This window comes from Mustelus asterias, chromosome 12 (assembly GCF_964213995.1).
Source record: "Mustelus asterias chromosome 12, sMusAst1.hap1.1, whole genome shotgun sequence".
Taxonomy (NCBI): Eukaryota; Metazoa; Chordata; class Chondrichthyes; order Carcharhiniformes; family Triakidae; genus Mustelus; species Mustelus asterias.
Window position 1 is genome coordinate 85352231 of NC_135812.1, and position 13360 is coordinate 85365590.

The 13360-nt window shown below is 43.8% G+C and overlaps 1 protein-coding gene across 1 annotated transcript in view; it reads left to right on the forward strand.

Moving 5' to 3' along the window:
* Nucleotides 1–13360, forward strand: part of ccdc57 (coiled-coil domain containing 57) — a 180332-nt gene that overhangs the window by 115144 nt on the left and 51828 nt on the right. Inside the window, exons 10-11 of the mRNA XM_078225529.1 lie at nucleotides 630–764; nucleotides 9509–9752. Of these exons, the coding sequence (XP_078081655.1) occupies nucleotides 630–764; nucleotides 9509–9752 (379 nt within the window). The remainder of the gene's footprint in view (nucleotides 1–629; nucleotides 765–9508; nucleotides 9753–13360) is intronic.

Consider the following 13360-nt stretch of genomic DNA (forward strand, 5'->3'; position numbering starts at 1 on the left):
CAAGTTAATCTCTGAGCCATGTACCATCCTGACTTGGAACTGTACTCCTTCACTTTTGCGGGATCAAAATCCAGCAACTCCCTTCCTAAAAGCACTGTAGGTGTACCTGCAGCAGATGGACTGCAGTGGTTCAAGAAGGTGGCTCACCATCACCACCTTCTCCAGGGCAGTTTATGGATGGATGCACATGTTGGCCTTACCAGTGACACTCATATCCCATGAAAGAATAAAAAATAAGCTGGGTGTCAGGAGAAATAATACATTGGCTTTTGTTCCTTTTTTGCTCCTGGGACAGGGAGGGCGAAGCAGCTAAAATTGGGCTTGTCTCTGATGTCCTCCTGATTTTAATGGAATGAATAATGGCCACTTGGATGAGGCACCATTGTGAAACCAGCACTTTTGGAACTGTACCCTGTAGGAAAGTAAGACTATCATAAGAAGATGGGAAGGGAATAAATTTGTTTTAAAAATTGGCAAGTATACTTGTTTTTTTTTAAGGCAAATCAGACCAACTGCTGAGAATTACTGCAGAAGAGAACTCCTGGATGATTTTCCCATTCTTTGGATCTTGACTCAGCTTCTACAGCAAGTTCTTGAAAGTGATTGCCTGTCCATTCAATTCTCTTTAGGTTACAGCCGAACTCCAAGAAAAAGACCGTAAACTGCAGGAGGTGGAGACGTTAGTCAGAACATTGACCCTCGAAAGAGACCAAGCAATAGCTGCACTGCAGGAGCATGGCGTTTTTCCACAGCGGGATTCACAGGTAAAAATGATCTATTATTAATGTAATATGCCGTAATGTTTTCCCACTGTCTTCTGCCTCCTTCTGCACTCTACCTTTTTTTTAAAGGGAAAGACGTTAACTTGCTTTGCTTCTCACATTGCTGGACTGTTTTCTCCAAAGCAAGGTGCTTCTTTAGTACAAGTGATAAAAAATTGGCAAGTCTTTCCATAATAATAAAAACTCTGACAAAGCTTACTGGACCTTCATGTAAGGCTCCACAAACCAGCCAGCCAGATACTAGATCCATTCTCTTCAGAGCTAACTTCAACTTAATATTGGAGTAAGTTAATTCATGCCACATACATATTCTGTTTAAAATTGTACAGATTGTTTCAAGTAGTTCATTTCCCAGTAACAAATCCCTGCAGCTTATTGATCATTCAATTCACACAGACTATTTTACAGCAACTAGACAAATATCATTGGTCGTGAGCTTAACTGTTTGAATTTAAAATTGCTGCTTTTATCAATTTTGTGAAGGCAGAAAAAAAAAGGGAAATTTATCCTGGGTTAATATAATTAAGTGTCTTATACTTGGATTTTCCATTCTCAGCCATGCTTCCAAGCGTAGGGGTACAGCAGAGGTCGGGTGTTTCATGACCTGGAAGGAGGGAAAACAGGAGGGTACGTGTGCACCTCCATTTCACAGTAAGATAAATGAAAGAGTAGATCAGCTCCCAACATGACCAGGTAATGTAGAGGAAACTTAAGCAGGGTAAAAGCTAGTGAGAAAAAAAGATAAATTCCCAGCAGTTGTCACATATTTGGCTCAGTTTTAGTGTTGATCATGTATTTCAAAACAAATTTAGCTTAGCCTGTGGTAGGACATAAATTTATGGCTCTTCCTGCCCTTAAGTACTCCTTTTCTTTCATTGAGCTAAAGTGCTCATAGAATCATAGAATCCTACAGTGCAGAAGGAGGCCATTCGGCCCATCGAGTCTGCACCGACCCCAATCCCACCCAGGCCCTACCTCCATAACCCTATGCATTTACCCTAGCTAGTCCCCCTGACACTGGGCCTGATTTTACCATTTTGAGTCTAAGTGCCGGATCTGGGCGTCAAATAGATCCGAGCCTGGAATCCTCTTTGCAGCGCACCCATACGCTTTTTGCTGGCTCCGGTCCGATTCGCGCTGTGGGCGGGGCTTAGTGCAGCCAGACCAATCGGAGCTCTGAACTGCGCATGCGCAGTTCGAAAAAAAAATCCGAAGCAGCGCGCCCAGGCGGGGAGAAAAAAGCAGAGAGAGCGGCTCTCTGACCTAGAGTGGCTCTCTGACCCAGATCATCTGCGGGTGGGGGGGGGGGGGTGGTTAGTAGGGGGGTCCGCGAAGGATGGTTGAGGAGGATGGTGACTTCACAAGGACAGAGAGCGCTTCGGAGGTTCCCCTGCAGAATAGAAATCTGCTTCGGACTTTTATTCTGCAGGTCGCTAAAAGCGCAGATCCGGATCGGGCCTGAAGACGGTAAAGTGGGATTTGGCGGTAGGATTGGGCGCACGGTTCATTAAGTCGATTTAAATGCATGCCCGAATCGGGTGTTGGTAAAGCCGCGATCTGCTCGGAATCGGGTGCAGATCGCGGTATAGGCCCGACGCCCAACTTTACCGTGATTTTGCACCCGAAAACAGGCGCAAAGTTTTGGTAAAATCGGGCCCACTAAGGAGCAAATTAGCATGGCCAATCCACCTAACCTGCACATCTTAGGACTGTGGGAGGAAACCGGAGCACCCGGGGGAAACCCACGCAGACACTGGGAGAATGTGCAAACTCCACTCAGACAATGACCCAAACCGGGAATCGAATCCGGGTCCCTGGCGCTGTGAGGCAGCAGTGGTAACCACTGTGCCACCATGCCGCCCAATTCAAATTATACAACAGCATCAACAACTTGCATTGAAGGCACTATATAAATGTATCAATATATCCCGAGATATTTTATAAGGAGAGTGGTGGACACCAGGTAGGAAATAAGAAATAAAGGCCAAGCAGGTGACCAAATGTATGGCCAGAGTTAAGTTTAGAGGTGAGAAAGACAGATGTGAGACTGTGTCACTAATTCTGGTGCAGAGAGGAGAGAGGATTTCATAATTAGGTTAAAATTGGAAGAACATGGGTTGTTTGATTTCCTAAGTAGGTGTATGGTGTACGAAAGCCATGAATGATGCTAAAACTTTTGGTTGGGTTGCAGCTAGAATATTATGCCTACCTTTGGTGCCTTCCTCTGACAAGGATGTCAAGGCTATGGAGAGGGTGCTGAAGAAATTCACAAATATGATATCAGGGATTAAACATCAGTAACGTTTAGAACATTAAAATAAAGCATGTCGTGAGGAATTTTGCAGATAAAACAGGAAAAGTTATTCACTGGCTGGATGACAAATTTGATTGAATTCTTTGAGGAGGTAACTAGGTGTGTAGATGACGATAGAGCAGTTGATGTCGTATACATGGATTTTAGTAAGGCATTTGATAAGGTTCCCCATGGTCGGCTCATGAAGAAAGCAAGGAGATGTGGGATAGAGGGAGATTTGGCCGATTGGATAAGTAACTGGCTATCTCATAGAAGACAGAGGGTGGTGGTGGATGGAAAATTTTCAGACTGGAGACCAGTTACCCCCGGTGTACCACAGGGATCAGTGTTGGGTCCTCTGCTATTTGTGATTTTTATCAATGACTTGGAGGAGGGGGCTGAAGGGTGGTTCAGTAAATTTGCTGATGACACCAAGATTGGTGGAGTAGTGGATGAGGTGGAGGGCTGTTGTAGGCTGCAAAGAGACATGGATAGGATGCAGAGCTGGGCCGAAAAATGGCAGATGGAGTTTAACCCTGATAAGTGCGAGGTGATTCATTTTGGTAGGACAAAATTGAATGCAGATTACAGGGTCAACGGCAGGGTTCTGGGGAATGTGGAGGAACAGAGAGATCTTGGGGTTCATATCCACAGACCTCTGAAGGTTGACACTCAAGTGGATAGAGCAGTGAAGAAGGCCTATAGTGTGTTAGCGTTTATTAACAGGGGTTTGAGTTTAAGAGCTGTGGGGTTATGCTGCAACTGTATAGGACCTTGGTGAGACCACATTTGGAATATTGTGTGCAGTTCTGGTCACCTCACTATAAGAAGGATGTGGAAGCATTGGAGAGAGTGCAGAGGAGATTTACCAGGATGCTGCCTGGTTTAGAGGGTAGGTCTTATGAGGAAAGGTTGAGGGAGCTAGGGCTTTTCGCTTCAGAGCGGAGGAGGATGAGAGGCGACTTAATAGAGGTTTATAAGATGATGAGGGGGATAGATAGAGTGGACGTTCAGAGACTATTTCTCCGGATGGATGTAGCTGTTACTAGGGGGCATAACTATAAGGTTCATGGTGGGAGATGTAGGAGGGATGTCCAAGGTAGGTTCTTTACTCAGAGAGTGGTTGGGGTGTGGAATGGACTGCCTGCTTTGATAGTGGAGTCGGACACTTTAGAAACTTTCAAGCGGTTATTGGATAGGCACATGGAGCACACCAGAATGATAGGGAGTGGGATAGCTTGATCTTGGTTTCGGACAAAGCTCAGCACAACATCGAGGGCCGAAGGGCCTGTTGTGTGCTATACTGTTCTATGTTCTCTGACTTGACAACTAAAGGATATAAATTTAAGATTGGGAACACAAAGAGAGATTAAGATATTTTTCATTTTTGGAAGGTGTTCGGACATGGATTGACCTTATGGAAATAGCAATAGAAACAGAATCTGTAATACCTTTTAAAAGGAAATAGAAAAAATTTGCATCGCAAAATTCAAATAGCGACATCAGCTGTGGGTAGGAATTTGCCACCACGATGACATATAGTTTCAGTAACTCCAAAGCAGACACTAGCCCTGCAAAAAGAACTAAAAATTGTGCAATTATCAGCTAATATCCCCATTTCTGACATTATCATGGAGTGAAGGTTATTGATGAAGCAGCTGAAGATGGCTGAACTTAGGACATTACCATTCCTAGGATAATGAAGCAGCCAATGCCCACATGCAGAAATACTTGGACAACATGAAGGTTTGCCAGATAAGTGACAGGTAACATTCATGCTACACAAATGTCAGCCAATGACCCATCTCCAACAACAGAGAATCTAACCACCCCCCCTCCCCCTTTGACATTTAATGGCATTACTATTGCTGAATCTGCCACCATCAGCATCCTGGAGGTCATCATTGATTTAAAAACTTAACTGGACTAGCTACACGCCTACTGTGGCTTTAAGGGCAGGTCAGAGGCTGCCTCTGGGAATTTTGCAGCGAGTAACTCAACTTCTGACTCCCCAAACCCAATCTACAAAGCTCATGTCAGGACAGCCCACTTGCCTGAATAAGTGTAACTCTAACACGCAAGAAGCTCAAAAGCATCCCACTTGATTGACACTCCATTCACCACCCTAAACCTTCACTTCCTCCACAACTGTGGCACAGTGGCACTGGTGTGTACCATCTACAAGATGCACTCCAGCATCGTGCCAAACCTTTTTCCACAGTGCCTTTCAGTCTCTCAACCTCTCGAGAAACGTGGAGAGCAGGCACAAGCTAAGTGACATATTCTGTCTTGGAAATATATCGCTGTTTCTTCACTGTCACTGCTGCAACATCCCGGTGTTCTTCCATTCTGTTCCTCAGCTCTAACAGTGCAGCTGACATCCCTTCCTGATGTTCCCAGCTTTGTCTTTGTAGCTCCAACAATTGAGGCATTATTGAGTCCAGAGGCATGTCTTCAGACTGAGTCTCAACAAATTCCTGGCCTCCAGCAATCCTCCAAGAGCTAGAGCCCTTGGACCTCCCTTCCTCCACCTGCTGTGGATCAGAGAGAGTGAGGTGCTCACTATATTGTGACCCCAAAACCTCTCTAACATGAAGTCCCACCGAGGTGTGTCTCTGTGCTGGTGGAGGGTGTGAGTGAAAGCTGCGATGGCTCTTCGATCTCCATTTCCGACAAATTCTCATCACTGGAGGTGGAGTCTTGTGCCTGACTGGTGGAGGCCCTGGGCTGCTCCCTTGATGTGTCTGCAAGAGAAGGGAGATTTTATTAGTGCATGGCAAAGGCCTTCAGGTGCAGTAGACATGACTCATGTCAGTTTAATGTGCTGGATGATGCTGTACTGCATCTTCACTTGGTTTGTTGCTACCCACCTCACCCTCGGCACAGGAGGATCAAATTCTTCCCCAGCCAGCTGAAGGACTCTCTCCTTGAACTCAGTGAGTACTTTTAACTCTGACATCCCTCTGCCTGTCTGGGAACTCTTTTTTTTAAATTATGTGCGACCTTGGCCTGCATGAAGACAGATGGAGAGTGTGAGCAGGATGTGTGCCAGGGCAGCTGGTAAGGAAGCCTGGCAAATGAGGATCATGAGTGAAAGCAGCAAAGTGAGGAGACGATCCACAAGGAAGTTGGAGGTGTGTTTGGAAGAGTGAGTGAGTGGTGGTTTCTCTTCAGCTGTAAGTGAGTGAGATTTCTGTGTATGTGTGATGGTGTGTGAGTTGAGTGTGATGAGAAGAGTGACTTACCCTGGCAGAATGGAGGAGATCATTCATCCTTTTCAGGGAGTTGGCGCTAACCAACACTATCACCACCTCCCATGCTGGTCTTCTCCATGTGCATGGGTACAAGCCGTCACAATGCACGCCCACGGCATTGAGCATACTAGTGAAGGAGCCCTCTGAGAGTCTGGGTGCTGACTTCCTTGCTGCCATCTTCTGCCTTGGACCTGGACGAAGAGGCTGGGGAGCACTAAGGCAGCCTTTAAATTGAGAACCCTGCTGATTAAAGCGCTCAACTGATGGCATGGCAGGCGAATCAGAGGCCACCCGCCACAGAGGTAGCATGGTTAACACTGCTGCTCCACAGCGCCAGGGACCCGGGTTCAATTCCCGGCTTGAGTCACTGTCTGTGCGGAGTCTGCACGTTCTCCCCGTGTCTGCGTGGGTTTCCTCCGGGTGCTCCGGTTTCCTCCCACAGTCCAAAAGACGTGCTGGTTAGGTGTATTGGCCATGATAAATTCTCCCTCAGTGTACCCGAACAGGTGCCGGAGTGTGGCAACTCTGGGATTTTCACAGTAACTTCATTGCAGTGTTAATGTAAGCCTACTTGTGACTCTAATAAATAAACTTTAAACTGAAACCTGAGCTGAAAATATTTTTAAGTTCCTAAAAAATGGTGCCAAAATCCACCATCGTCACCGGCAGGCTTTTCCCACTCACCATGGCTGTGCCAAATTTTGGGAAAATTCCACCATGTGTGTTGGAAATGGTGCAGTGGTTTGTCATTTTTCCATTGTTTAAAAATTAAATGCTGGATTAATTTGTCCCTTATTTAATATACATGGAATGACTGTGCCCTCTGGTGGAGAGATTTACTTCAAATTGATTGGTGTTGAAAGTAGATCAGATTTCCATGTTCCTTGATGCCCATTTTGTGGCAGACTTGGGGAGGATAGTGGAGAACAGTTGGACAAGAATGGGCAAAAATCCCTGCAATTTAAAGGAAAATCTCCTTGTGATATTCCTGTGCCAGGATTGTGGGTGGTCTGCTGGACCGTGCCAAAATCCTACCTGTTGCATGCAAATCAGATTTAAATTACATCCACCTCAAATTTCCCTCTCCCTATGTACTGTGATCTACCTCAAACAATCAAATTCTGTGTAAAAGAAGCACTGTTGGTTGATGGGTACCATTAGAGAGGCAGAAATGTTGCTACAGTTTCTTCTTAGAATAGTGCACTTGTTCAAGCTTTGCAACTAAAATATATATATGGAAATGTCAGTGTCTCCAATTTACCAATAGCGTCAGCATTGCTGCAGTTCATGGGGAGATTATTTCAGCCATAAAGTCCAGGACAGAACGGTTTTTCCCAATAAGAATTCCGCTATACCTGTGCTTTGAAATGATGAACTGTAAGATAAGGAAGAGCAAGTCAGGGAGGATAAGCTGTCACCTGCTTTCCCAAGATCTGGTGTACACCTACACCAGAAGCTCAACATTAACATGGCAGTAAAAGTCACTGGGGTACTCATTTCTATTCTAAGCCAACATTTTTCAGGCAGCATAACGATCATTTCAAACTTCAGTCAATATGCTTCTGTTGCTGTATCAAAAAGTCACTCATGCCTTGTTTGTGTGAACTCTCCATTTCATTTCCTATATTCATTTTACAGACAGACGTCATACACAAGATCCACATTACCACACTTCCCCGTTTTATGAAAGTTGTTTTTGCTACAGGAAACAGTACTGACGTGTAATGCAAAGCACCGCATTATGAATATGAATAGGCAGCTGACATTATTTTTAAATGAAATGGCATATATAGTCCCTGGTGTCAGTGCTATTATAAGTTCAAGGTTAGTTGATTACTAACTAAGGCCTTGGCCTCAGTGCCCGATGTAACTCGATTACCACTTGAGTACTCCATGATATCATCCTGCTTGTTACTGAATAGACCATAAGGATTCTGAAAGTTCCCACATCGACCTGGGGTAGCACTCCGGTACAGTACTGTTAGGTGTCATTCATTGTTGTGGTTTGGGAACTAATATTCCAGTGGAAGAAGATTGCAGAGAGGTCAAAGAGGATGAGGAGAGATGAGTGTGCCATAGTTACAGAGAATATCATCCGTGACATTTTGATGCTGTGGGAGTGGCAGAGAGGTGACATCAGAGATTCAAACAAGAGTGCAGAAGAGGTGGCATTAGCGTGTTTCCTCTATTTGAATGTTGTTAATGTACACCTGCATGTATTCCCACAGTATTGCACTGAAAATTTAGTAGTGGGACTTTGGCCTGTGACTCAGAAGCTAGAGTACTATGGAATGAGCAGAACAACTAAATTTCTGTCAATGGACAAATGTCCATGCAGCTGATAAGTGGTGACAAGCAGTTACACAAAAGCCTTTGTGCAGTTGTCATACAGGGAACACTTCTAAATAGAAGCTAGGGACGTAAAGCGTGTCGTGCTTCTACCTGGGATTTGATGATATGCTAGTCAAGTATTTGAACAGCACGTGAGAGAGAGAGATGCCGGACTTGCTTAGCACGCTTGCCTTGTCTAAACTATGATTCTTTAAGAACCTAATTTTGTCTGCAAGGAAAGGGAAATCTGGGCCTTAAGGTTGCTATTCATGTCGCCACAAAGATTCAGATCAATTGGCAAAACAAATAAAACATTAATCTGTTATCTCAAAGAGGTGCACAGCACAGAAGAAATAAATAAATGATAGAATAGTATTATCCAATTACATTAAAGTATCATTTTATTTCTCTACTACTGGGTCCTGTTTATTTGAGTATCTCGTGTCACGAATTCCAGTCTCCTTTTTCCTCAGTCTTTTCTGTCTTTAGTATTTATTATTTATTATTTTTCTCTCTCACTGAGCCAGTATGACTGCAGATGGTCTGATGTTTATCTGTACCATGTGTGCACTTTGCATCATTCACAACGAGCTATGCTGCATTGAATCTTTTAAAGGAATTCAAACAATTTTGCAGAATATTTTTGCATTTGCTGAGGTTCCTCATGAGTCACAATGAATGTTCTTGCCGCTCTTTGACAGCTGCCACTTTAGTATGTTTCTCAAGTTCTCTGTGTTTCATTATGTAAGCCTCTGGTATATTTTTGTTAACATTGGGTTTGGATCTATTTGTATAAATTAGATAAACCACAAAAGACAAATTACCACATTTTGTCTTCATCTTGACAGACTGCAATGCCCAAGAAAGGAAATGTGAATAATGCCGAATTCCCTTCAGATGTTATTCGGAATCTCCAGGAGCAGAACTTAAACCTCCGTACCGTCATTGCCCAAATGAGGAAAGAAATGGAGATGCTGAATGAGCAAATTCCTACCAACCAAAACCGGGCCAAATCATTTGATGGAAACGATTCAGCCCCACTCAAGAGCCCCAAAGAGGCATCTAATGATGTTACAACCCCATACACTTCAGGTAACAAGTATTTAGTTAAATCTTAAACTTGCAAAGAAATTCTACACAGTACTTGCAGATGTTCAGTTTATTAAACAGTGTACAGGCGGATCAGAAGGACCTAGTTTGATTCTTGGTCTGTGCTCAATTAGATAGTCTCAACCAGGCTGCTGGCAAAGTCATTACGAGTTAACTAAAGCTCCTGAAGACAAGTGAGTTGGAAGAGGCCTGATTTCTTGCTGCCTTAAACATTGCGGAGTAAGTGGCCTATTTGACAGATTTCAAGCTTATAAGTCCACATATCATTCATGCATCATGTGACGCTAGTGTCCCTTTAAGAAATGTATTTTTGTTTCTGAAATTGTTTTCTGCAGTTTGTATACAGGCCTTTTGGGGGTTTTTTTCATTGTTGCCGAGCTGTCTGCTAGAAGTCCTTTTAGTGCTGCTTCAAGAGCTTAAATGGGGTTTTGTTTATTTTTACTCTGGGCCTCAGGTACTTTCTGGGATTCTCCCTGCATTGTTAGGGAGAAGAATGATTGACTGGTCAGGTGACAGTAGCTCTTACATTTTCAGTTTTGAGTTGCTGTTTTAGTTTAGAGGGTGTTTGGACATCAGACTGAAAAGCAATGTTTCTCTCTCTCTTCCTGGTATTGGAAATTCTGCTGGTTAGCTGGAAGCAGGTCTCCTGGCCTTCCTAGAGTGAAAATTCTGCTGTTGGTGGTTTACTAGCCAGTACCTAGAATCTCTCTCTCCTTGGTGTTTTGGGAAGCTGTTCTAACTTCAAGCTTGCCTGTGTGGGTGTCAAGAGAACTGCAGCAGCCAACCAAAGGACTAAGTTCCAGCATCACATGAGCATTTGTGTTTTCTGTGCTAAGCCTGGGCAAGGGTTTTGTTTATGGATTTGTTTGGTTGGACCGGTATTTAGTTGCTAAGGTTTATACGTTATCACCATTGTTTTTCTTTTCTTGTTTGTAATTGGTAAAATTATTGCTAATTTTCTTTCTATACATGTTAACTGTATTCTTAAATAAACTTTATTTGATAAAAGCTCCCTCGTGGGTCATTTGAATCATACTTGCAGTGAAACATTTCGTGCTTGCCCTAGCCAAATTCAAAGTGCAAAACTTATGATCCAGGTGGACTTCATAAAACACTTTGAAGTTTCTGACCTGAATTATAACATATAATCCAAACTAGTTATCTGTACATAAATCCAGGACTGAAATTGGGGCTAGTACAATATCCAGTACATTGAATGAGATCTTGGTGCAGACTGATACCCAGTACAGTAGAGTTGGGGATTTGGAGGGGGTGTAGGGAGGGAGGCTGTGTGGTATAATGTCAAGGTCTTGCTTTGCTTTGGTCCACATATTCAGCTAGTCTGGAATGATGTGTTTTTTATCTGCTATTCATATTCAGTCCTTCATTATGGTTCCAATTTATAATAACTTCTTATCTCAGATACAGATCAGGCAAAAGCAAGACAGAGAGCAAGGGAAGTCCAGATTAAACTGCATTTATTTCAATGCAAGAGGCCTGACGGGCAAGGCAGATGAACTCAGGGCATTGATGGGTACGTGGGACTGGGATGTTATGGCAAGTATTGAAACATGGCTAAGGGAGGGACAGGACTGGCAGCTTAATGTTCCAGGGTACAGATGCTATAGGAAAGATAGAACAGGAGGTAAGAGAGGAGGGGGAATTGCACTTTTGATTAGGGAAAACATCACAGCCGTACTGAGAGGGGATATATCCGAGGGTTCGGCCACTGAATCCATATGGGTAGAACTGAGAAATAAGAAGGGTGAATTCACTTTGATAGGGTTGTACTATAGGCCCCCAAATAGTCAGCGGGAAATTGAGGAGCAAATATGTAAGGAGATTACAGATAGCTCCAAGAAAAATAGGGTGGTAATATTCGGAGATTTTAATTTTCCCAACATTGACTGGGACAGCCATAGTATTAGAGGGTTGGATGGAGAGAAATTTGTTCAGTGTATTCAGGAGGAATTTCTCATTCAGTATGTGTATGGCCCAACTAGAGAGAGGGCAAAACCTGACCTCTTGGGAAATAAGGAAGGGCAGGTGACAGAAGTGTTAGTGAGGGATCACTTTGGGACCAGTGACCATAATTCTATTAGTTTTAAGATAGCTATGGAGAATGATAGGTCTGTCCCAAAAGTTAAAATTCTAAATTGGGACCATCAAAATTGATCTTGCATCAGGCAGGAACTTTCAAAAGTTAATTGGGGGAGTCTGTGGGAAGGCAAAGGGACGTCTGGTAAGTGGCATGTTTTCAAAAGTGTGTTAACCAGGGTTCAGGGTAAACACATTCCTCTTAGAGTGAAGGGCAAGGCTGGCAGAAGTCGGGAGCCCTGGATGACTCGGGATACTGAGGCCCTGGTCAAGAAGAAGAAAGAGGCACATGATGTGCATAGGCAGCTGGGATCAAGTGAATCTCTTGAAGAGTATAGGGGGTGTAGGAGTAAAGTTAAGAGAGAAATCAGGAGGGCAAAAAGGGGACACAAAATTGTTTTGGCAGACAAGGCAAAGGAGAATCCAAAGAGCTTCTACAAATACATAAAGGGCAAAAGAGTAACAAGGGAGAGGGTAGGGCCTCTTAAGGATCAACAAGGTCATCTGTGTGCGGATCCACAAGAGATGGGTGAGATCTTAAATGAATATTTCTCATCAGTATTTACTGTTGAGAAAAGCATGGATGTAAGGGAACTTGGGGAAATAAATAGTGATGTCTTGAGGAGTGTACATATTACAGAGAAGGAGGTGCTGGAAGTCTTAAAGCGCATCAAGGTAGATAAATCCCCGGGACCTGATGAAGTGTATCCCAGGACACTGTGGGAGACTAGGGAGGAAATTGCGGGTCTCCTAGCCGAGATATTTGAATCATCGATAGTCACGGATGAGGTGCCTGAAGATTGGAGAGTGGCAAATGTTGTGCCTTTGTTTAAAAAGGGCTGCAGGGAAAAGCCTGGGAACTACAGGCCAGTGAGCCTCACATCTGTGGTGGGTAAATTGTTGGAAGGTATTTTGAGAGATAGGATCTACAGGCATTTAGAGATGCAAGGACTGATTAGGGACAGTTAGCATGGCTTTGTGAGTGGAAAATCATGTCTCACAAATTTAATTGAGTTTTTTGAAGGGGTAACCAAGAAGGTAGATGAGGGCAGTGCAGTTGATGTTGTCTACATGGATTTTAGCAAGGCCTTTGACAAGGTACTGCATGGTAGGTTGTTGCATAAAGTTAAATCTCACAGGATCCAGGGTGAGGTGTCTAAATGGATACAAAATTGGCTTCTTGACAGAATGTGGAGATGCCGGTGTTGGACTGGGGTAAACACAATAAGAAGTCTCAACGCCAGGTTAAAGTCCAGCAGGTTTATTTGGTAGCAAAAGCCACTAGCTTTCGAAGCGCTGCTCCTTTGTCAGGTAAGTGGGAGTTCTGTTCACAAACAGGGCATATAAATGCCCTGTTTGTGAACAGAACTCCCACTTACCTGACAAAGGAGCAGCACTCCGAAAGCTAGTGGCTTTTGCTACCAAATAAACCTGTTGGACTTTAACCTGGTGTTGTGAGACTTCTTACTTCTTGACAGAAGCCAGAGGGTGGT